At 34.3% G+C, this 26,134-nt stretch overlaps 1 protein-coding gene across 1 annotated transcript; it reads left to right on the plus strand.

Moving 5' to 3' along the window:
• The first annotated feature begins 2,734 nt into the window (after positions 1–2,734).
• LOC129229542 (LIM/homeobox protein Lhx9-like) lies at positions 2,735–21,578 on the plus strand. The gene is made up of 4 exons (XM_054863864.1): positions 2,735–2,943; positions 7,451–7,620; positions 12,664–12,902; positions 18,886–21,578. The coding sequence occupies exons 1-4, from the start codon at positions 2,750–2,752 to the stop codon at positions 19,219–19,221; spliced, it is 939 nt and encodes a 312-aa protein (XP_054719839.1). The 5' UTR covers positions 2,735–2,749; the 3' UTR covers positions 19,222–21,578.
• The last annotated feature ends 4,556 nt before the right edge of the window (positions 21,579–26,134 follow it).

Here is a 26,134-nt window from a genome sequence, read left to right on the forward strand (position 1 = left end):
TCTCTGTCTGGATGTCCAGAGGATGTCTGGATCTCTGTGACGCGCATAGCGCCTAGACCGTTCGGTTGATTTTCATGAAATTTGGCACAAAGTTAGTTTGTAACATGGGGGTGTGCACCTCGAAGCGATTTTTCGAAAATTCGATGTGGTTCTTTTTCTATTCCAATTTTAAGAACAAAACTATCATAAGATGGACGAGTAAATTACGAAATTATCATAACGTGGAACCCTAACATGGGCACAAGCCAATTGGCGAGATACGAAATTATCATAACGTGGAACCGTAATATGGGTACAAGCCAATTGGCGAGAAAATTCACCATACATTATTTGTAAATATACAGGCGAACCAAAAGACCCTTTAATTTTTCTGTTACGGGAAAAGCCGTGCGGGTACCACTAGTTATAAATAAAGCTAGCATCTATTTCACTAAGTATGATACTCTTTTTTGTTACGCCAAAGTTTATTAAGTTTTTAAATTTTAGTCATTATTTGGTCAGTATCGGTCAGTATTTTATAAATTTTGGTCAGTAAAGTCAGTATTTTTGTCTCTCCAAACAGTTTTACTCCTTAAGGACCTCTGTGCCAAAGTTAGTAAGAATCAGACGTAAACTGTGGTTTTGTATAAAGTACATGCACACGCACACACATACATACAAACAGCCATTTATAAATATACGTATCGTTTTGCTCAACTATAAAATATCGGCATTGAAAATGTATATAGAAGGTAAAGCATCGATATTATAAAAGCATCGATGTTTTTATAAACACGATATTTCCAACGTTTTTTTGAAAACATCTAAACGACGTTTCGAAAGCATCGATATCGGCGTTACATCCTTAGTTTTGATATTCCCACATCTACCCCTTATTTATCACTTCTTTACTCTGCTGATTACCGTTTCGTACACTACTTTGTTGCAGGGAAAGTACATTTACAGCAAGTTTTTGGTTTTCAGATTTATGCCATATTTTTCACTTTACTCTGCTGATTTCTGTTTCGTACATTACTTTGTTGCCTGGAAAGTACATTTACAGCAAGTTTTGATGTTCCCAGATTTATCCCATATTTTTCACTTCTTTACTCTGCTGATTTCCGTTTCGTACACTACTTTGTTGCCTGGAAAGTACATTTACAGCATGTTTTGATGTTCCCAGATTTATCCCATATTTTTCACTTCTTTACTCTGCTGATTTCCGTTTCGTACACTACTTTGCTGCGGTGAAAGTACATTTACAGCAAGTTTTGATGTTTCCAGATTTCTCTCATATTTTTCACTTCTTTACTCTGCTGATTTCTGTTTCGTACATTACTTTGTTGCCGCGAAAGTACATTTACAGCAAGTTTTGATGTTCCCAGATTTATCCCATATTTTTCACTTCTTTACTCTGCTGATTTCCGTTTCGTACATTACTTTGCTGCGGGGAAAGTACATTTACAGCAAATTCTGATGTTTCCAGATTTCTCTCATATTTTCCAGTTTTTTACTCTGCTGATTTCTGTTTCTTACATTACTTTGTTGCCGGGAAAGTACATTTACAGCAAGTTTTGATGTTCCCAATGTATCCCATATTTTTCACGTATCTGTAACCAAGTTTTTCATTTGTGCTTTTTCTCTAAGTTGTTTAACACTGTAACTTTGCTGTGTAAAGGTATTTATTTATCTCGTATTCGCTTACTAGTTTTTAAGTCATTCCATATGTTCCTTATACTATCAAGTATTCCTATTGTTTTGTTCAAAACGATAGTATGTGTTTGTATTAGGAGCGGTAACAGACTATCATTTCAAGAGGAGGGTTGGTCATGCCCCCCCCCTCTACGAACGAGTTTGCGGTTTTGGGTGCGAAAAATTTCCGAAACTGCTAGGGTGTCAATAAAAGGCACCAATTCGACCAGAAATAGTGTACCTAATAAGGCAAAAACGTTACTAATTAATTTCATAAGCAGTAAAAAAATAGTATTTCAAACGTCTACTTTTAATTTTTTTAAATTAATTAAAAATATTACTTCAATTGTTTACGGGGGGTTACGGGGGCATGACGTGGCCCACATGACCCTTCCTTTGTATTCGCCCTTGGTTTGTAGGCGCAGATTTGAAAAGAAAGCAGTGTGGAAGAATGTCTTTCAAATTTCAAATATAGTTGTTATTCATAAAATACACCGCCAGCTCAGTTATTCCATCCGAGGACAGCAGTTTCGTGCTTTTTAGCACTCATCAGCCCGGAATAGGAATCAACTGGGCTGATGGCGAAAAACCTCTTAAGGGAGCCAAGAGAGCCAAACAAACTGGTAGCTGATGTAGAATTAGCACACCAGATGAGTGACAGCAGCAATGGTGCGGTTCAACTCAAAGCATGGTATTTTTGATGGCAAAGCATGGTATTTTGCAGTAAGTTACCGCCCAAAGCCAGGACGGTAACTTACTGCAAAATACCATGCTTTGCCATTAATCTTTGAGTTGGGCCGCACCATTGCTACAATCACTCATGTGGTGTGCTGATTCTTGGTTGGAAGAACTAATCTGATCTAGCGGTGTATTTTATGTATTTCTGCCTTAGCCCTGGCTTAGGGCGGTAACATACTGCAAAAATAGTTGTTATTATTGTGCTATTTTAGGCTATTTGGTCTGTTACAGTTCTCGACTAGTTACTTATCATTAATCTGTTTTTTCCCTTTTCCCTAGGCTATTTGCCGTGAAGCGCTGCGCCCGCTGCCAGCGCGGGATCTTCGCCAACGAGCTGGTGATGCGAGCCCGGGACCTCGTGTACCACCTGCACTGCTTCACGTGCGCCTGGTGCAACACGGCCCTCACGCAGGGCGACTACTTCGGCCTGAGGGATAACCTCGTCTACTGTAGGGGGCACTACGAGCTGATGGTGCACGGGGAGAACTGCCTCACCACGAATGGAGAAGCTGCGGCGCCAGCACTCATGCCAAGGTAGGCGACGTTTTTCTCCCAGTATTATCGAGCAATCATGGATTGAAGATGACTTCTTGCCTTGACCACATTCCTATATCTACGCCTAATATAACAATTGCAGGGGAGGAAAATCAAAAATCAATGTTGCAGATTTAATTATATTTGAGTAGATTTGCAAAATTAACACTTTTATAAAAATTAAGCAAAGTTTTTAACAATTCCGTTACAGAGAAATACTTTATTGGTCCATTGGAGTTTGTTGTAACAGAATTTCACTATATTAAATGCTAAGCCAAACCAGTAAGATAAGTAGTTAATCTTTATACATAAAGGGCTACTTCTGTCCGGATGTTCGGGGTAAACTTCACAACTACTGGACGGATTTTAACACACGATCACAATTCGTGATTGAGAAAAACATAATTTGAATTTAAGACGTCAAAGTTCAAATGATTTTTTTTTAGTGAAAGACTCTTCCGTAAATGAAGGGCAAAATGGCACCCTGAACGAAAAAAAAATCTCTTTCTTTCAAGTAGAACTCATTAAAAACGCACAACCAACTTGATAAATTAATATCGAATTTAAAGTGTTTGCATCTTGCTGTTCAAGGTTCAAAAATTCTTTGCGAGAAAGTTTAAAATCTTGTTCTGTTGAACCTTTGGTGGGTGGGAAGAGCCATTTAAAGAATCAAGGAAGCAATTTAGAAGTGAATCGTTTTTTATAAGGCGATTATCTTTTTAGATGAACAGAAAGATCGCCTGCATAAGCATTAAGCTTAGATTTAAAAAGAACAAATCTTTATTCTGTGTATTTTTTCTTTTCTCTATCTCTCTCTTTCTAGTCTAACTTCATAGCCTCCGTTTACAAATTACCGAGAAATAGTTACAGGATTGCTTATAAAATCCCTACCTCTAAGAAACATTTTCTTTTCCCTGATCTCTAGGATTTTTCTGAAGAGATATTCTCTCAGCAGGCACATATTTTTTTCGTTTCGTTTTTCTAACGTCTTCGTCTCATCTTTTTGAGACTTAAAACTATGGGTCATTGTCGCGATAATAGTGCAAAAAACCATGTCCGACACGTTTGATTTCTTTTAAATCAATTTCAATAATTACAGCCAATCAATTATAAGTTTTTTAATTGATTTTCCATTCAATTTTGTATGATCAAATAGCAATGGTTTGCACACAATTGAACCAGTTTATTTCAGAAACCAGCCAATAAGCAATCTCTAAAATTTCGAAAAAACATTTTTACTCTTAAAATACACCACCAGCTAAGTTATTCCATCCGAGGACTGCAGTTTCGTGCTTTTTAGCACTCATCAGCCCGGAATAGGAATCACATGAGCTGGAGGCTGGTTTTTCGCCTCCCGCTCATGTGATTCCTATTCCGGGCTGATGAGTGCTAAAAAGCACGAAACTGCAGTCCTCGGATGGAATAACTGAGCTGGTGGTGTATTTTAAGTATTTCTGCCTTAGCCCTGACTTAGGGCGGTAACTTAATACAAAATGTTTACTCTTATTTTAAAAATTTTCGATAAAGATTACAATATTTTATAGATATATTTGTAGTACAGTTGGTACAGAGCCGAGTACAGTTGGGACAAACCTAACCTGGCAGCATTGGGAAAGCTTCGCCGATTCAAGGCGTCCAAACCCAAATGAATGCAATATGTTTTTCTTTTTTATCTTTACTTCGAAACTGATCTATGATTCGTGCATCTTTTCAGCTAACTTTTCTCGAGATTTTAATCGTATGGCATTTTAAAAAGCAATACTTATGTGCTGAAAGAACGAGCAGTGTTTTTGATCAACAGTATTTCCTAATTAGTGGACTCTTCTCTACTAATAATAAAGCTCAAAGTCTCTCTGTCTGGAGGATGTCTGTAGGAAATCTGGATGTGACGCGCATAGCGCCTAGACCGTTCGGCCGATTTTCATGAAATTTGGCACAAAGTTAGTTTGTAGCATGGGGGTGTGCACCTCGAAGCGATTTTTCGAAAATTCGATTTTGTTCTTTTTCTATTCCAGTTTTAAGAAAATTTTACCGAGCAAATTATCACAACGTGGACGACTAAATTACGAAATTATCATAACGTGAAACCGTAACATGGGCATGGGCATGCAAATGAATATGGAAAAGTGGCGAGAAATTCATCATCCATTATTTGTAAATATACAGGCGAATCGAATGACCTTTTAATTTTCAACTACGTGCACAGCCGTGCGGGTACCACTAGTTACTCTTTAAAACTAATGGCGGCTTCTTTGAGTAAGATATCTCCAGTGAAGACACGATTTTGCACTAAAGCAACTTTATTTAAACAGAAGCTTCTTACGTATAATAAACAATAACCTAGTGCAAATTGCTGCGTAAAACACAGCAATACACTATCGTTGTAGCCATAAACACTTCATCAATGCTTTGGTTATAATGTTACTTCTACTGGTAAGATTTGAATTGGATACCCTTTTCTCTTTTCTTTTTGGCGACTATTCCTAGCTGTGTATAAAAATCGTAAGAAATTATGAAGAGAACTCAAACTCTTTCGAACACTCAGTTTTTCAGTCATAAGTCGGCACGTTTGCCAAAAATGTTGCCAAATACATATTACGAGCTTGTTCTTTTTGCACATTTTCAAATAAGTACTTTTTAAAACGAATACCAAACTGTTTTCAAAGTGGTGAAAGACTATAAACAAGAGATTTTTTGCAAAAAATATGATAAAGAAGAACGCCAATTTTTTTAAATGGAACATCGAAAATGCACAAAAGCATGCATAGCTTAGCAAAATAAATGCGAATTTCGGAACTCAGCAGCCCTCTCGAGGGTTGAACTGGCGGGCAGTACAGCCTCCAATTAAGGGAAGAAACGCAATTAATTATCATCGAAATATAAAGCTAGCCGAATAATGTGCGCCATTTTCTGTTTGAATCTGGTGGATCAGCACGCAACGTCCTTCAGCGCTTTGAGAGATCAAGGGGACATATTTATTTTGGAAACTTAAGCAAGCATGCCGCTGGTTCTGATTATGTGTTATAACTATTTAATTTAATCCTATGCGACAGGGGTGCCCACGAGGGGGCAGATTTTAAATTTTTCAAATTTATTTATTGATTCACTTTTAAAATTATCTATTTTATTTTATTCTGTTTACACTTTATTGCATTTATTTATTTAGTTGTGTGTGTGTGTGTGTGTATGTCATTGGTGGTAGCATATAACCTTTCTAATAAAATATTAATAATAATTAAAAATAAATAAAAATAAAAAATTCTAAAAATAATAAATTAAGAAAAAAAAAGAGAGCTAAAAATAAAAAAAAAGGTTGAGAAAAATTTATAGGGGGGATTCGGGCCATCGAACTTGGAGGGGGGGGGCACCCCAAGCGAGTACTCATTTCAGTGTTATGAGACAGTGGCGTAGGGAACGGTTGACCCCCGGTCCAGAGCTCTCCCTTGAAGTTTGAAATTATTTTCCCATCACGAAAGTCAAAGTTGTCCTCTTCTCTTCAAAAGATATTTTCATCACCAATCAACTTTATGTATGCATAAACGGTCATGAAAAAACAAAATTCCATCGAGGCATCTAGTTTCGTTGTTTATGGAAAATTTTCAGTATCCGTATCGCGTTGCATTTGATATCATTCAAAGCAAAAAAGATGTTAAAATAATTTCTAATAAAATCGAAAACTTGCGTTCAGTTTCCGTGGATAATAAGAGTTTCTGCACTGTTCTGCAATGGGGTCGTTTCCAAAATTTTAAAAGTGTTTTTTTTTCTGAAAGAACATGCTTAAAAACATAAGATCTAACTATTTTTTTAAATAATTTGTTTAAGTTTAATATTTTTAAAAAATTACTTAAATCGGTGCGTTTTCATTGTTTACGATGACACTTGCAACCGTTCTTGTTGATCACTTGCCGATGACATCACAAATGATGAAATGCCATTCTGTGTTGCCATTCACAGTGCAAAATATTTAATTCGCATCTTTACTCACGTGTATTGGCAACGATATGGTTAATAGCAAGCATAGAGTGCAACTTTAATTCGCTCCTTGATTATCATAACGTGGAAACGAAGTACAAAGATGCGCCAAAGAGCATCATTTGTGACGTCATTAAGACTACGTCTTGCTTGAAAAATCGGACAGTTAAAAAAATTAATTAAAAAATAACTGTTGGGAAAATGAAAGAATTTTCTGGGTCAATGTTATTTTTTTCCTTATTCTATCAATTTCAGTGACTAAAAGTACTACTTTTGACTGAAGGAAGCAACCCCATTTGATTAAATCAGCAGTTTGAGATTTCCTGAAAAAAGAATTGACATAGCGGAACTTCCAGTATTCAGATAAAATGTCTTTCATAAAGCACAAAAAGGAGTGATATCAATTTTCAACGTTTCTGCAATAAACAGCATGCGCTAATTCTTGCGTTTTTGTTATTGTTATATCTTTAGGATGTTTGCTTTACGAGCGAAAATCTAACCAAAATGTAACTGACTCCTTGTCCGTGTTTCCTAGGTATCCTGGCTTGACGCTGCTCCACCCGGGACACGAGCCCCCCTCCAGTCCTTCGACGGGGGCCTTTGCCCCGTTTCCAGGAGTGACAGGATCAGTCAGGAAGGGAAGGCCCCGCAAAAGGAAGACGACCGATGCGGTGGTGCGAGAGGGCCTGCTGTCCCAGACGCTCAGTAAGCATCACCTAGCCCTACTTCAACCATCGCTTTAACCATGGTACAATATCGGAGACCGATGTTTAATATTATTATGACATTGGGAGTGCAATGACTAGTCTTTTACCGACATTCCAATATTGAATCACGTTGACTAATGACTTAAAGACGGCGCTCAAGTATAATGAATAGCGAATTAACTTCATTACAATGCTCATGTATGATGAATGGTGGTTTAGTGGAGTTACAATATTAAAGCATGATGACTAGTGATTTAAAGGCACTGTAGTATTAAAGTGTGATGAATAATAATTTAACAATATTAATGTACGATAAGTGAAAAGTTAAAGGATAGCATTATAATGTTAAAATATGATGACGAGTGGTTTAACGCCAACGTAGGATTGATGACTTGTGATTTAAGAACAGTAGAAATAAATATAATGACTAGTGATTTTAAATGAACAATGATTTAACGACATTAAATTATCGAAGTATGATAACTAGTGATTATTGACATTACAACAATATTAAAGTAATAAAGTAGATTTATGATAGCTTCTAATATGGGGGCTTTATAGTATCTTTCATCGACATTAGAATTAGATTACTCGTAATATAAAGACTTCGAAATCTCTTGATAACCAACTAAAAACATTTAAACGTGATCAATATTTTTGGAAAAACTCAATACGAGATCGGTCAAGATTATTTCATACTGAACGATGTAATCTTACTCCGATAAAAGATATTACAAGACATGATATCCTTTCATTTAAATGTAGCATGCCGATATAATAACCCTTGAATCAACGAAGTCAAAACAAGATTCAATGATGCCAATCTTAGATTTTACCATGGGGCAATTTGGCTAGTAAGAAAACTTTGCTTAGCTACAGCTTCATTTTGGGAAATTTATAACATCTTTAAAAAGTACAAAATTTGGTACATGACGTTCAAAACATTTTTATTGAAAAGTAACAACATTTTTTATTGATGAGTAATCCATACTGTTTTCTTAATACAAAAGACTCTCAATAATTCTCCGATTAGTAGAAAAAAAAAATTCACTTAGACGTGGGTCATTCCATACAAAATGAGCAAAATTCGCAAAAACGTGGTGGCCGCATGGTAATAGATTTTTATGAAATTTGGTATACAGGTTCCTTTTATGCCTATATAAAAAATATCTGAAATATTTTTGCTTAAAATTTTTTATTTAAATAGTTACATGCGATTGAAAATTGGTCAAATTGAACAGCATTCTCATAAATGCTAAATGTTGCACTTTGAAGGCTTGTATCTCATTAACTATTTAATGAAAACTTAAAAGTTATGTGTTGTTGCAATCTATGGAGTAGGGTAATTAATCTGATATCAGTAAAATTTTCGAAGTTATTCTAGTTAACTTTTAACCGAGTTTCAAAAACTGAAAATATTTCAATTTTCTCATAATTAAGCATTTTATTTTTTAATCTCAATCTTTAAGGAATGCATTAGCTTTGATGAAATTAATACCCAATAATGTGCTAAGTATCATAAAAGAAATACCTTACTTTTGAAGTTGTATTTTAACTCCTTTGTCTTCAAAATCAGTTTTAAACTAAGTGACATTTTATAAAATGATGATTTCCCCCTTCACATACACACAAAAATTCAAATGAGGGAAAATTCAGACAACTTTAAAATTTTACAAGAATATAGAGCTGTGTTTCTACTATTTACTTAAAGAAACTCGAAACTTGTTTTTGATTTCCAAACGTAAAATAAAATTCAGAAAAACAGCATTTTCTTTCTGTTTTATGGGTTAATCCATACAGGTTCGACGGATGGGTGCAGTCGACCATTTTTAATTTTTTTGAAATTCATATCCCTAAAAGCTGCATATGAAAGATGTTTAAAACCACTTTTATTTTTTCTCTCAACTGGACCTTTGATTTTTTAGAAGTCATCAAAAGTGGTTTTCGTAGTCAAAAATGGAACTTTTAGACCTTTGCATCTTGGCCAAAATCTAATTGAATTACATTTATGACAGTTATTTTAACGCATTGATGTTAAAGTGCATAAGTTGATAGTCTTACATGCTGAGTTACGTAGCTGTAAGTTAATAATTAAAATAATGGCAACAGGTTAACGTTCAAGGCCAAATGCAAAAATTTTACTCATTTCAAGGGGGGATAACTCACGTAAGGGACGGAAGCACAAAATGAAATACGGCAAAAACTAATCCTGGAACCATGCTAAAAAGAATATGTAACTGTTGCTGTGTGTCTGTGTACCCTTTATAGATTATAGCCCCTCAAAAATCGGAAAAGTGACAAAAATGACATTTTTAGGCCCCTATAAATCAAAAGGAATTAAAAATAAAATTTCTTGGCCAATTGAATATTCCATTCAAGTACTAAACATGTTATACATATTGTTTTTTGTGTTTGGTTTGTAAAAAAGATACAGGTCTTTGAAATTAAGCAATTTTGCTAGTCAATTCACACACTAAAACAGAAATAAAAAGTGTGAAAACTTCATGGCACCTTCTTAAATTACGTATATTGTGCCCTATATAATACATTATACTGAAAAAACATATTGTAATTTTCAAAATAATTATTTTAATTTGATAATTTAGAAATATTTGAACATGAATGAGTAGTTTATACTGTATGGAACCTGTATGGATTAGTGAAAAACGCACACTCATCGTTCACTAAGGCGAACCCTTAGGTGAAATTACGAGAATTCAAAGAACTAGATAAACGACTAAATGATGCAAAAGCAAGTAAAACTGACATTTACTTCAATTAAAAGAAATGTACATTTCAGCATGTACTTCATAAACATGCTTTTGAGAAAATGAAACACGAAAGAAATGGTTAGTTTTGCTAAACTTACAAAATAAAAAGAAGTAACTAATGAAATTTTACCTTAGTTCAAGTTACTCTAGTAACAAAAATACGCTGATACCAATGATTAAAATTTAGCAGCATCTAAAAGACACTTTAATATATTATGTAAAAAAAATTGGGTAAATTTAGAGCATTCCCTCATCTTCAAAAAAAAAAAAAAAAAAAAAAAACACCTGAAATAGAGGAAAAAAATGAAATTTTTGGAAATTTTCGATTTTTTTAAGTACAATTTCGTCATCAAGAAATTCATAAACAGAAATTAAATTAGAACAGATAGTTACTTAAAGATAGTTTTTCAATCTGAATCATTTTTACTGTTATTTTTTCATTAAAAGAGCTAGAAGAGTGATTTGAAATCTGAAGTAAATTGGCAAAATTTCAATCTTTGTTAATATCTCAGATTCAAAAAAAGATCCGAATAAATTTTACTTTGCTCTTTCCCAACAGAGATTTGTTCTTAGAATGCGGAAATATTTATTTTTTAAGTGTACGTTTATAACTTATGGAGTTAAGGAGTCACAAACTGGTAGCAATGGACTCTGAAAATTTAGGCACAGCGTAAGCATCAACTTCTAATTTCAATAACAAAGCAACAAACAGTTTTTAAACTTCCATACTTTGCATTCCCTCATAGGTATGCATGGTTTACCTAAATAAAAATTTTCATTGAAATCTGTGACATGTCAGCCACAGCTGATTTGCTAATTTCGCATGGAATGACCCACGTAAGTATTTTTTTACTGAAATTTGGAACATTGATCATAAACCCTCAAATCTAAGCTGCGCAGGTTTTTTTTTTTTTTTTTTGGTCACTTAATTTTTTGAACTTTCGAAAGATGTCATTAAGAATTAATCACTTATGAAAGCAATTTGAAGTAGCCCTTCGGATCAACTGCTTGGTTTGCATCTTTTACTCATCCATCTGACAAGCTCTTAAGATCATCTACTTGGTTGCAATGTTTTTTTTTTTTTTTTGAGCAATCACGATTGCTTATTGCTTTCATTTGACTGCCCTTGATGTTCCGGTTCCTTTTTCAGCTTGGACCAGGGCTGAAGCACCACCGTCCACCGGCGGCTGCGCGGCTGGTCCTGAGCACTGTCCCCCGGAATCCACTTTTGCTGGGCGGTGGCGTCCATGTCCTACACACGCTTTCGCATACACAGTCGCCTACGCGCGTACGCCTTTACACACATACACACGCCTATGTGCACACACGTAAGCCTACACACACACGCACACAACTATATACACACGTAAGCACCCAGGAGGAGGGACATGTTTGGGTGGGGAGCCATTTCTAGAAACAATAACTCTAACCAGTAGAGTCTTGTCGCAACTCGTGATTGCGAAAAACATAATTTGAATTCAAAGTTTCGGAATTCAAATTAGAGTTTTTTTTTTTACTTCTCTAAAAACTAGGTCTTGAGCTCAGCTGCTTGATTTGCATTTTTACTCTTCCTACTTCCATCAGACTAGCTCTTGAGATCAGCTGCTTGATTTGCATTTTTACTCTTCCTACTTCCATCAGACTAGCTGTTGAGATCAACTACTTGGTTTTCATCTTTTACCATCAGGTCAGCTCTTGAGATCAGAAGCTTAATTTGCATTTATTACTTTTCCTTCTTCCATCAGACTAGCTCTTGAGATCAGTTGCTTGATTTTCTCCTTTTACTCTTCTATCAGACTAACCTTCTTGAGATCAGCTGCTTGATTGTAATTTTTACTCTTCCTACTTCCATCAGACTAGCTGTTGGGATCAGCTACTTGGTTTGCATCTTTTACCACCAGGTTAGCTCTTGAGATCAGAAACTTGATTTGCATTTAATGCTCCTATTTTTTCCATCAGACTAGCCTTTGAGATCAGTCGCTTGATTTTCTTCTTTTGAGGAGATCTTAGAAGAGGGAAGTTAATAAGTTAATGAGATCAAATCGATAATTGGACTTAAACATTTGGTTTAAAAATGCCGCAACCAAATAATGATTTATATGCTACTTGGGGCCTGTCGTTGAGGGGGTCTCGCTCTATGTCTCTGAAATGTACAATATTAATTTGTTTCGAAATAAATTGCGAGAAAGAGGAGACTACGGTTGATCAATTCTGAGAGTGTTTTTTGTTGCATATGACATTAACTAAAACTCAACTTCCGACTGTTTCAGTGATGGAATCTGCGGACGGCTGCGGTCTCCACCTCTCCTCGCTGGACTCGAACAGTTCGGGCCCCTCGGGTCCCGGAGGGGGCCCCGGGGGCTCCCAGCGGACGAAGCGCATGCGGACGTCCTTTAAGCACCATCAGCTGCGCACCATGAAGTCTTATTTCGCGATTAATCAAAACCCCGACGCCAAAGATCTCAAGCAGCTGGCGCAGAAGACCGGACTTTCCAAGCGGGTTCTGCAGGTAAACTTTTTGCCTTAAATAGTTAAAAATTAACGAAGTCACAGCAAAAGATTCAATGATGAGAATCTTAGATTTAACTATGGGGCAATTTGGCAAGTAAGGGAACTTTGCTTAGCTGCAAAACAGAAACATCCAAGTAGAAAGTTAACGGTCGTTGTTCAAAAAAGACAAACTGCAAGGACATGAAACCTATTTTACTGAATACAGTTATGAATAACATTTAATATACAAGATGCTCGAAATACGTATCTACCGTCCCCGACTGGTTTAAGGGCGCTTCTGAATCTCTGTGTAACTTTAGGGTGGTCCTTTTTGAGGGTTCCGAACATTTAAACGTGAAAAAAAAAAAAAAAGAATTTTCAATTGAGCTCTTTGTAGTTTTTGATCTAGTTTATAAAAAAGAATTAGTGTAATTTTTTTCTGATTTTAAAGACAAATTTTAAGGGTTGCTATTGCTAACACAACTGGAAACTTTTAAATTTCTGGAAAAAATTAGAACTTACCTAATTTTAGTTTAAATATCTATTAATTAAGCATTTTATACAATTTAAATTTAACCAACTCTATAAAATCGGAAAACACATTAAAATAACAGAACTTCAAAAACGGATTCGAAGGACCTTTAGGAAAATACGATGTAGGTACGAACATTTGCTTCTAAAATACATCGCTAGCAGCAACAAGCATTGCTTTTCTTTTTCGTCTTTTGTATGACTTTTACCGTACTCTTCCATCACTGACAATCCATGCTTTGCTATATTATTTACAAATCCTAATCAGGAATGCCCCCTTAGAGCGATGGCGCAAGTCCCCCCCCCCCCTTCGCCCCCAATATTATTGAGTCCTCTAAGAACGGGACCGATAGACAACCCTAGCCAAAAATTTCAATGGTACAGTCTGCACCATGATTCCCCCTCCCCTCCCCATTGAAGAGCACCTCAGTCTTAATGAAGTCACTGAACTGTGTCTTCCTTAAACTTTTTTTTTTTAAATATTTAACTCTGAATGTCGATTCAAGATTTTAACTGTGTTATTTGGTGTAATGTCACACAGACCTTTTAAAAGTTGAATCTGGATCCACCCACTAGGGCACCCTTCAAATTATACTTATTATCTCCCTCTGTTTTTAAAGCATCCACCATTTTCCCTTTCGTTTCTTGAAAATTATTAACGTCAAAAAATGTAAGGTCAAGGGGTTCCTCTTAAAGGCACTACCACTAATGTCCAAGAATTTTTTTTTAATTACACAACTGATAAACTTCATATTAAACTATTTCATATCCTTTTAAACTTTGTCAGAGCTGATTCTCATTTATCGACGCAAAACAAGCAGTTGCTGCTTGAAATCAGCTCTTTGTGCAACATGTTGAAACAAATAATCATATAATTTACAATAAATGCTATTTCAGATTTTTCTTGTTTGGCAGTTCAAAATGATCTCTATTATATTTTCTGAGACAGTAAATTTCCTTTCGCATCCATCGAGCACGATGTAATCCCCAAGAACTCTTCTCGCTTGGATTTTTTAAAAAGAAATATGAGAGATTTTTGTATAACTCCACAATATCTTAGTGCACTTCTAATCACTTTCTGATGAATTGAAACATTAGATATGGCAGTAAGAAAATTACTGACTAAAGGCTATATGCTAAGAAGGGAGGTGAGAAGGAGAAAAGTATAAAAATTGATGTGATCGAAGGAGCTTTAGAAATATTTAAAACCATTTGCACATCAGTGTATTAGTCCCCACTATTCACTAACAGTTTCTTTTCAATCATATCATTACGCCTATGTCAGTTTAACATGCATTGAAATATCCTAACATTTATTCTACAACCTTTCATCAAAGATTTATTTTTATATTCTATTAAGGCACCAAAAACTAGTTATTCTCCATCGTTCACCATATCTGTACTTAATTATTTTATCACATATTTGTGTATCAATACTTATTTAATCTACACGCTTCATTATCAAATCAGCGACTATATGTTTCACAATCCGTTAGTATATTAATAAAAGTTTGTTTTCAATCTTATAATTGCGTCAACAACTGCTCAACTTCCACTACAATATCAATATCCTACCAAGAAATATTTATTCTGCATCTTACTGCTGCATCGATGACTTTTTTTTTTTTTTTTGCCTTAAAGCATCAAAAACTGCACCCTTTAACCACTTCTGTAATTTACTTTCTATTAGAGCAGCGGTTCCCAACCTTTTCCCCCTTGCAAACCCTTTCCAAGCTCCGAAAAAAGTTGGCGAACCCCTTGGGTACATACTACGTAATAAGTAACAAGCAAAAAAAAAAAACACGCGCGTACACACACGCATAGACAATACCATTTGGAAGATTTTTTTTTAGTTTGATGCTGCTCCGTAGTTTATAACAAGAATGAAAACACAATTACAAAATATAGAATTACAGATATTGCTACGAACTAAAATGATCACTAAAAATGAATAAAAAACAAAGTCATCAAAAAATAAACACAGTGATTCTTCTGTGTTGAGCTTCAATCAAGTTTGAAAAAATATTGAAAATAGGATATTTGTGGAACAAAGAAGCTCAAAAAAAGTGTGGCTGAAATTTTTCTGACACTAGGGTACATTTATCTCTAATCACTAAACTAGAAGTCAATTAAAGAATTATCTTTAAAATACCTTTCAGAGAACTCTCAGATTAACTAAATGAACTTTTTTTCTTACAGTAAAATGAGAAAGATCTCTACGTTTAAGTCTCTTTAAAAAGGACTACAAGCCTAGCTGTTTGATAATAATCGTTTGATTAAATAACGAATAAATACATTTGTGCTGAAAATTAAAATAATCAATTATCCAACGTTTTGAAGGGCAAAAATTACAAATTACTGCAGACACGTGTTTCGATGTTACAAGGAACACCTTTTTCAATGTAAAGAAGAATGAGCTTCTGGATGAAAAGTCATGCGAGAAAAGCAACACGGTGGAACAAAAGACAGTATAAATACCAAAAAATTGAAATTTAACAAAAAAAAAAAAAAAAAATGGAGAAATGCAGGGGGGAAAAAAACATAGTGAAGGATAAACTCTTTTTTTTTCTGCATTTCTCCATTTGTTACATTGCTTTCGTACATAATTTTTCGGGTCGATCAATTTATTGCTAATTTATTCAGAGTGGTTTCATTTTTGGACTATTTGCATTGTTTATGTGTTGTTTGCATGTTTGTTTTCCCATCATAGAATCAATATATCTGTTTAGGTTTCATCTCACTATCCCATCATTTCTTTTTTTTTTTATTTCACTTGCAATCCTTATTTTGCATTCAACAACTTTTTAACTTACATCTTGAAATCTTAATTAATTATCTTTATTTGGAAACTTGCATCAAAAGCTAGTTATTTCTTGTTCTTTCATTACATTTGTAATTATTTACATTCAATAACCACATCAGCAACTATTATTTTCGTTACATCAGCAGACTTCCATTTTGTTTCCAAATCTATACTTACATCTAAAACTAGTCCTTCGACATTCTTTCATTACACCTGTAGTTATTTTTCTCCTATTTCTAAAAAACTATTTGTTCTACATCTGTAAATAATTATCTTTATTTGGATACTTTCATCAAAATATAGATATTTCCTATCCTTTTATTACTTTTGTAATTATTTACTTCCAATTAGCACATCAATAACTATTATTTTCACGTTGCATCGACATACCTCCATTTTGTAAGAGCCAAGTCTATACTTACATCGAAAATTAGTCTTTCTACATTCTTCCATTACCTCTGTAATTATTTCTTCTCCTATTTCTCTACTTAATCCAAGCACTAGTTATTCTACATCATTTCTTGATATCTCTCGTTAATTATCTTAATTTGGCTATACATGCATCAAAAACTAGTCATTTCTTATCTTTTCACACTCACACACACACACACATTACATTTGTAATCATTTACATCCATCAATTAATACATCGATGACTTATTTTTACGTTACATCAGCATACCGGGATTTTGTTAGAGCAAAGTTAGTTATTCTACATCTTTCTTGACATCTGTAATTGACTATCTTTATTTGGATACATGCATCAAAAGCTAGCAATTTCATATCCTTTCATTACATTTGTAAATATTTACATCCAATTAGCACATCTGTAACTAGTACTTTTACATTACAGCAGCACACCTGCATTTTGCTAGAAATTGTAACTGATTTTGCAATTTATGTAAGCATATATATCAGTATTTCTAATATTTCCTACTGCGGTCTTCTGGAAAAACTTTTCAAAACTTGATAGATCGGAAACAACAAAAAAAAAAAAGACCACAAACTGCCAAACGATTTTTCTTTTCCTTCTTTTTTTTTCTTTCTTTCTTTCTTTTTTTTTTTTTTGCTTTTTACTTTTTTTTTTCTGGGAGGCAAAGTTGATCTGGCAATAATGCACGAAATTACTTCGAAAAAGGCAAATGAAATTTTCAGCAATAATCTCACTGAATAATATTCATTCCATAATTTAAAACCTTTTCATTCGATTAGTTATGCGAATTCACATTTGGAAATGAATTATTTCAGCGGTATTTCATAAAAATATTCAAATTCTTACAACGCAGCACATAAATGGTCATTGAGTTATAATTTCGGAATTCGGCATTGTTCCTATCAAGAAATTACTCTTATGCTAAGCAATTGATAAGTCAATGACCAAATGTTATTGACTCATTTAGGCATTGACTTGTTTACTCTTAAGATGCTGCAAAAATGTTTCTAAAGAAATAAATAAAATTAGTAAAACAGTAAAAGTAAAATTTTACCTTTGTGCGACAAGTTAAAAAATTCAAAACTCACAAATAGTAATAAGAGCAAACAAGCGTTTCAAAGTTATAAAGGAACACCTTTCATATGCGAAAAAACTTTTATGAATGAAAAGATATCCTACACTATGGTTAAAAGACAGAAAAAGGGTTCATTGTAACCTTGAAACACGTGTCAACAATTCTTATTGTTATTTCACCACTTGCTTTAGAGTTTTTCAACACATTTAGACAGGGCTAGTCTCATTCACATAAAAAGCAGTAGCTTTGAACTAGAAAATTATCTTTTCAAAACAGAAAAAAAAAAAAAAAAAAAAAATTCATTTATATTTCGTCGCCTCAGAGCAACACTAAGACATCTAATCCCAGGAATAACACTAAAAAATCCAACTGTTGCTCTAAGGTGACGATATTTCCTAAGCTGAGCTCCTATACACCCAGATATATTTGCATTGATTGCCACAAAGAATATTGAATATATTTTTTAAGGTAAAATTTTGTACGAAAAAAATTTACGGTGCGGCAAGATACATAACTTCTTTTATGAATCAGAATGATTTGATTTTCTTTATAATTTAGGTACACATCTAAAGTTTTATTTTGCAAGGTTTTAAATATCGCATCAGGTAGGTGTCCCCCTAGACTTCACACAAGCGCGGTTGCCCATACAATGAAAAAGTTCCTATACTCCCCGCAATTTAAAGAATTTGACCTAGGCGACATTTAATTCCTACAGAACGGTTCACTCTTCACTCATTGGCTGCTTTGAGGAACACTTTCCAAACAAGACGTGATTTGGAGTGCCTGTTCGTTTTACTCCATTTGGCCCCTTGCGATTTTTTGTGGAAGCTTTTGGAATCTCATATTATTACAACCATCCAAGAACTAACAAGGCCTGAAGGTGGACATCCGGTAGAAGCTGTGCCCGCTTCTATATACGAAATGATCATGAGGAAAGCCAGAAAGTGACTTAGGCATGCAATGGGGGGTGTCATTTACCTGATCAGAGATTCAAAACTGAGTGTAACAAAACTTTAGATATGTCCCTGCATCATTTTAAAAAAATCAAAACATTCTGAATCATAAAATTGGTTTTATTGCGTTTTGACGGCAATTTTTCTTCTATTGTTACATTTTCCTTTCCAATGAACGTTTTGTTTTTATCTGCGACTTCATTGCAGGTGTGGTTTCAGAACGCCCGTGCCAAATGGCGCCGGAACAACTTGCGACAAGTGGATCACCAACAGGGTGGCTCCAACTCGCAGAATCCGCAACAGTCCTCGCAGTCCTCTCACGTCAACAGCCCCGGTGCAACCAGTTCCTTCTCGGAGCCCAGTCCATGCGGGGGCGGATCCGGCATGGGCCCCGAGCCGCCCCACGCCTCGTCACTGCCCCCACCAGCGCCCCCCAGCGTCATGGATTACGACGGGAACCCGCCACTGACGTCACTAGTCCCTCGCCACGTGTCACCCGGTGGCGAACCCTTGCCTTTGACATCATTCCAAGAACTTTTCTAAGTGAACAGATTTCTTCCGCACACTTGAAGACTTTGACCGTATGCCATTGGATTTTAAACATCAACTCATTCATTCTGCATGTCATCAACGAATCTTTCTTACATTCCCGTTTTCATGAACGAAAGGTTGTCAGAAACTCTGTGGCATCAGTGAACTGGTGACAGTTTGTACCATTGACAACATTCCAAAGACATTCCTGACGAAGTTTTTTTTTCCTACCTTGAGGAACAGCATCATAAGTTTTTAAACTTCATTCCACGAACAATGTCGACAAGCAGGCCATTGCTTATGTCAACGAACTCCCTGTGCACTCCAATTCCTGTACAGTATTCATCGCGATCAAAGAATATCATTTTACAGTATGCAGCAACTGGTGGCAATTCTCTGCTCAAGACATCTCAACCCAAATTTGTTTCTGGCAGGCAGCTTGTTCTTTCTTGCTCGCCATTGACATAACCCGTGGCAGAAACAAATTACGACCAAAGAAATTACTTGTAAATTGTTCGGTGCAAAAATCCTCTGCTAATGATTGTAAATCCGTAGAAAAGCTGGAGCAGTTTTCTTTAAGGAATACTTACCAGTCTATATCATTATATTAAATTTAAATCAAAAAGGAATATTTCAGTTTAGTTTTTCTTTTCTCCTCATGTTTTTGGAAATAAAAGTAGCCTTCTAAGCATACTGACAGCCAGGTTTTTCTCAGTTAGGAATCATTACCACTCCATATTTTTCTTTTAAATTTAAGAACGAATATTTTACCTAAGTTTTATCTAATTAGTTTTCTTTTTTCTGATACTATAACAAGAAAAAGTAATGTTTCTGTATCTACTGATAACCGTGATTATCTTAGGAATCGTTGCCATTCTATATCTTGTATCAAATTTAAATCTAAAAGGGAATATTTCACCTTAGTTTTGCTTATCAGTTTTACTTTTTTATTGATGTTGCTACAAGTAATACAAAAATATTTCTAGACTCGCTGACAAACAAAGCCAAGGTTAACAAATCACAGCGCATAGCTTTCCATACAAAAAGACACAGCTCTAGTTGTTAAAATCTTTTTTTTAAATTCAAATAATAAATAATGCCTTTATTAAGTTAATTAATGATGCCCTTAACTCATTGAAAGTTTTAAGAAATTCCTTCAAATTAAGTTAAAATCATTTGGAAACAATATATCGTGAACTGAAACATTAAAACAAAAAAAAAAAACAAAAAAAAAATCTTTGAAAAGAGAAAACTTAAACATTTAAATGAAAACAACATGGTTAAAATGGGTTGAAAATCAATCACATAATACCATTTGATACGTTAGCAAATTTAGATTGAAGCAGATTCAAATTTTCTTCAGAATACAAATTCAGCACATTCATTTTCAGAAATCTGCTAGTGTAAAAAAAATGCTTTGAAACTTAGGAGATTATCAAACATTTCAATGTTTAGTATATAATCCTCTTGCTTGAACACTTAGTATTAGTTTTACAAAAATAAAAAAAATTGTTTTGAAAAACTTGTTTTTTTTTTTTATTAAACAAAACATTACATTTTATATTTATGGCATCATGAAAAATCAGAACGTGAAGTATGTAAAAACTTCCTTTTTTATACGACTTTTCATCATAAATTAAGGTGAGTACTTAAATCATTCCACTCATGTTTAAAAACAATAGAGTCATAAATACTCTTTTAATAAATCATGTGGAAAATTATCTGTCCAGTTAAACTTATATTCAGTGGGAAAGTAAGAATATCAAAGCAATTCTTTTTTATCACAAGAAATGTAAAAACAAAAGACAAAAAATATTAATGGTAAAATCCAATTACGAGAAAATCAAAATTGTGAAGAAAAATAGCACTAAATATATAGTCTTAAATAATGATTTCATGCTTCTCTCTGAAATAAACAGTATCAAAAATCTGTACCCACATTTGTTTCGCATGAGCCACAGAATATCGTTCTTTCAGAGACTGCTGCCACCATAAAATGCCGTATTAATTATTCCATGATAAAGTGCATAAACTGTGAGATCATTGTTCATTATTCATGAAGAAAATAAAATGGCTGCACCATTATCAGCAAAAAAGAAAAAAAAATCCGTTAAAGGTAATCATTAGAAAATAATTTTAAATACACATTGTAAGATCTGTTTGTTACTAAAACTTTTATTTGGAATTTGGAGTTTTTATATTTGATGTGCAATATCTATTAGTTGAAATCTGTATGTGCAGACACACACAACAGGGCAACTCAACTTGCCATACTATGAATTTTTTAAAAGTATTATACAAAAATTAATATATACCTTTATGTGGTTTATTTATGTTGAATCTTACGTAACTGTTTTTCTTCTGTACAAATAAAAACTGCTGAGATATTTGTGCTTGTTTTAGTGAATTATTTAGTTCGGAATAAATAGGGATGCGTACATTTACAAAGGTTCTTTGATGCTCAGGAATCCACATCAGTGAGTTTTCCCTTAAACAAATTCACAATTTAAGTCAGATCTTTGCCAAATTTAGCACAGAGGTCCTTTGATGCTCAGGAATTCACTTAGAGGGGTTTCGTTCCCAGTTCGAAAACAATACTATGGGGGGGGGGCTAAACACCAGAAAATCCATTAAATGGAATGTTTACGCTTATCAATAAATAACATTGACTGAATTTCTGAAATTTCAAAGAGGTCCATTTTAAATTTAGAGTCATAAAATTTCTCTTTTCTACATGTTGACGGGAAATTTTCTTCTATACTTTTTTTCTCTTTTATTTAAGCCTGATTATTGAGCCTACGTCACTAGACCCAACATTTATTTTCAAGGTAGACTGAGCAACGCAGCTAGTTCACTTATGAAGAATTAATACATACGAGTGTTTTTATTCAAAAAAAAAAAAAAACCATTAACTTTAGAATTTGTGAACAGCTTCTTCCTCTTTTTCTCTGATTTTCTTTACTTTCTTTCTTTTTTTTTTAATCAGACATCAATTGCGACAACTGAAATCAATATACAGGCGTCCCTCGTATAACCCAGAACTGTTCGTTTACCTAAGCCGAGACTTAGCGCCAATTTGCGCATGCGTCAGGTCTGATGTGATTTTATCAAAATGGGGAGGGAAACCCGGAAGTAAAAGGTGCAAAATAACGTGTTCAAAGACAGCAAGACCCCTTTTTGAAATGGAATCTACCTTGAGTAGTAGTCTTTGCTTTCGAAAACGGAGAGTACTACAACACGGTTTCGATATTACACGGTACGAAACTTGAGTTTAATACTTCATTGTTTTGATATAACTAGAATGCTATATTTATAAAAGATGGAATTTCATTTTTGTTTAATACATTCTGTTAATGGTTGGTAATTCTTATAAGTTTTTACTTTGTTTTTATGAAACTTGGTTTCGATATAACACGGTACACATCCCTTGATTTACATTATTTCCAAGTCTCGTATAACACGGCTTCGGTATAACACTATACATCTTAACCTAATTTTTTTCATGCACATACATAATTATTATTAAAAATAAGTAAAAATGTCACTTTTCAAAAAGGTCTCGTATAACACGGTTTCGATACTACATGGAACGAATTAACCGTGTTACACGAGGGACACCTGTAGTTGTTTTATTTCTAAACAGGGGTGATTGTGTTTCGGTATTTTACCGAATTTCCGGTATTTTCAGACATATTTCCAGTATTTTCATGTCCAAAAATACCGGAATTATGTTTTTTTTGTTATGCTTTTATCTTCCTACCTCTGCAATTTTTTTTTAAAATTATATAATACTCATCAAATATACCTGCAAGAGCCTTAAGATGGACAAATGTCAAGATAATTTGTATAACACCAGCTCAAAAGTAACTTTGTAATCCATTAAAAATTTAACGAAAGGTACACACAATATTTTGTCTCAGAACTATTTAAAACTATGGCAAAGGTGCACTTAAGTAATAGGGGGCCAAAGATTACCCCCCCCCCCGTTCTCGCTTTGAAACTTTCAGGTATTTTTTGAGGAAAATTAACCCGTTCTAAAAGTAGTAATAACTAAAAAAAGTAGACTGGATGTTAAAAATTTGGGGAAAATAAAAAAAAAAGTGTGAAAAGAAATTATTAACATTTGTTGCAGTGCACGCCCCCTCCCTATCCCCCCCCCCAAAAAAAATCTCCGAAACATTGAACAAATCAATCACTCCATTTTTGTCAAGTGCTAATTTATATTTATCATCCGTTGAACGTTATAAAACACTTAGTAGGGGAAGCTGCTGTACCCACGGACGGTTGTACTACGGACGTTGGTCGGGAAATTCCGGGTATCGTCGAGAGAGATCCTAATTGGGGTTCAACGTGTATGTCACAGCCCTCTCCAGTACCCCCAGGAAGTTTCAACGCCATCAAACGAACATTTAAGATTCTATCACATTTTTTTCGGTTTTAGTAGGATCTAAGTAAAAAAAAAAATTATGAACAATTTCTTTTTCGTCCGTCGTGGATTGTTTTATTCATTTTTGTTGCGGATATCATGTTTCCCTATATTTTGAAGGTTTTGTTTCTGATTTTTAATGTTGTGAAATTGTGGTCTTGTCGATGTGACTAACGTTCAAAACCAAAACGGCGTACCTTTGTACCCAAGGACACATAACCATGAGTACCCACGGACGGCAATTTTTAGTTTCCTTGGGTCACCTGAGTCTTCTTACAATGTGAAGTACCTCAAAATGGTGCCTTGTCATCAAAGTTCGAAATTTGCTTTCAACAATGATGATGAATTAGAAGTAAGACTTGAAGATTTAGTGCTGAAATAACCCCCACCTGTTGTAGGATCTACAGACCGTCAATCTCACCTGTTTAAATTTGAAGTCGACTTTTCTAGATTTTTGTTGGTTTAATCTAAACTGAGTTTTTTTTTCTAATGGGTTAATTTTGCATAAAAATTGAAATTATTATGTAGGTTCATAGAGAGCCATACTATCATGAATCTAGTTGTTTTTCTTTTAACATATTAATTATTTATAACACCATTAACTCTCTTAAGAGTAATAATTTTTTTAAAGAGTTCACTGATGTTAAAAATTAAGGAAAATTTTAAAAAGGGGGAAAAAAATCTTCGGTTAATTTTTAAAGTTTAATTCCTGTTGGATATTCTGTTTTATGTTATTTTCAATAGATGTTTGAAGTATTTCAATATAAAATGGCTTATGAAAATGTATTGAGTATAATTGAGTTCCTCGGACCTATTAATATGTTATTTTTTTTTATATGTCCATGGGTACAAGGACACCTGTCCGCGGGGTGAACGGGGTGTTGTACCCACGGACAAAAAAGATGGTTTTTAAGAAATTTTTTTGAAGTTTAAAGTTTTGAGATTTTTACCTGACAAAAATTACCAAATTAGATGATAAGCAATAGATTCTGCTAGAAAATTTTACCGATCGATTATCCATTTCCAGAGATCAGTAAAAATTGGAAAGTAAATTTTGTCCGTGGGTACAGCAGCTTCCTCTAAAGTGTGCTTTCTTCACAAATTAAGAGCTATCATTTTTCTTTTTGGAATATTTTCTTGATATTCTCAATAGATGGCAAAGAATTTTAATTATTTTTATTTATCATTCGAGTAAGGTACTTTATTCATTTTTTGTTTAATTTGTTAAACCGTGTTGTTTCCACCGCTTAAAATAAAGACGAAAAAATCCTATTGAAAGTATAATGAAATTATGTCATTTGAACTGGAAAATCATTTTTTGTAAAAATTAGATTTTATTAATTAAAAAGCTCTGTATTAAATTAAAACCATTTTCCAGCTGCATTTTAAAAGAAGTTCAACTGATTAGGGATCTAGTGAGGTAGGTACACCGCAAAAAAAAAAAAAAAAAAGTTTTTAGAGGAAACTGAACTTTTATAAAGGTTTCTAGTCACGATGCAGCTTCTCCTAAAGATCTAAAGTAACGTTGTCAACATTATTTAAGAATAAGCTAAATCGTTACTAGAAACTTTTAGAAAAGCCAAGTTCCGTAGAGACTTTCTTGCAGTACTACAGGTACCTCCGACGGTTTTTCAAATAAATTATATTGAAAAACACAAGATTGTTGATGTTATACAGTGAAACAACGTTACAAAGAACTTCAAGAGACTGCAAATTTTGTTCGTTGTAACGGGAATTTCGTTATAGTGGATTCGAGCAAAATAATGGAAATTAAATCGGAACTGAAAATTTAGTTCGTTGAAACGGATATTTCGTTGCATTGGTGTCCGTTGTAACGAGATTTCACTGTACTTATATGTAAGACAATAATCTATTTATTAAGCTTCTCATAAAGTAACTGTTGTATCCGAATATAAAAACCGTCACGTCAAAATTTGCTGAATATAAAAAGCAATCTGATGCGAACATTTAATCTCAGACGTTAAAAAAAAAAAAAAAAATACAGCTTCGGGAAAAAAACTGATACTAAGAAGTCATAAATCATATTTCCTTCTGTACAGTGAGATAACTGTAACCACGTCCGCCCATCTGGCTAACATCACGCCTCACATATCGCAAAGCGACATCTCTCGCTCGGAACTGGAAGACAATTTCTGCTCGGTCTACTTCCAACCGCGGGTCCAAACACCTTTTTTCAGTGCTAGATTCTCAAAATCGTCTGCCCAACACTGAGCAGCTTTGTGGAAGGGGGGTAACAGAAGATCTGAGGGAAAACTTGAGACGACAGAAGCGATGATATGATACCAGAAACAGTACGTCAATCAAGCATTTTGACCATAGGATTAGATTTTGCGAAAAGAAAAATGACGGTGCGCTCTGTTTCATAAAAAGTAGTCTAGTCTTTGCATCGAGATAGTATACGCGTTTAAACGTGTGCCTTTATGTCACTTACAATTTTATGAAGACTAATTACATTTTAGGACATCCTCATCCGGAGCC

The sequence above is a fragment of the Uloborus diversus genome, chromosome 9 (genome assembly GCF_026930045.1).
Source record: "Uloborus diversus isolate 005 chromosome 9, Udiv.v.3.1, whole genome shotgun sequence".
NCBI classification, from domain to species: domain Eukaryota; kingdom Metazoa; phylum Arthropoda; class Arachnida; order Araneae; family Uloboridae; genus Uloborus; species Uloborus diversus.

Excerpts from the sequence above, each read along its gene's own strand:
- LOC129229542 (XM_054863864.1), top strand. The coding sequence starts at position 2,750 with ATGCGAGCCCGGGACCTCGTGTACCACCTGCACTGCTTCACGTGCGCC. Across the intron at positions 7,621-12,663 it reads CCTGCTGTCCCAGACGCTCA|TGATGGAATCTGCGGACGGC; the intron begins GTAAGCATCACC and ends CGACTGTTTCAG. Across the intron at positions 12,903-18,885 it reads TTTCCAAGCGGGTTCTGCAG|GTGTGGTTTCAGAACGCCCG; the intron begins GTAAACTTTTTG and ends ACTTCATTGCAG.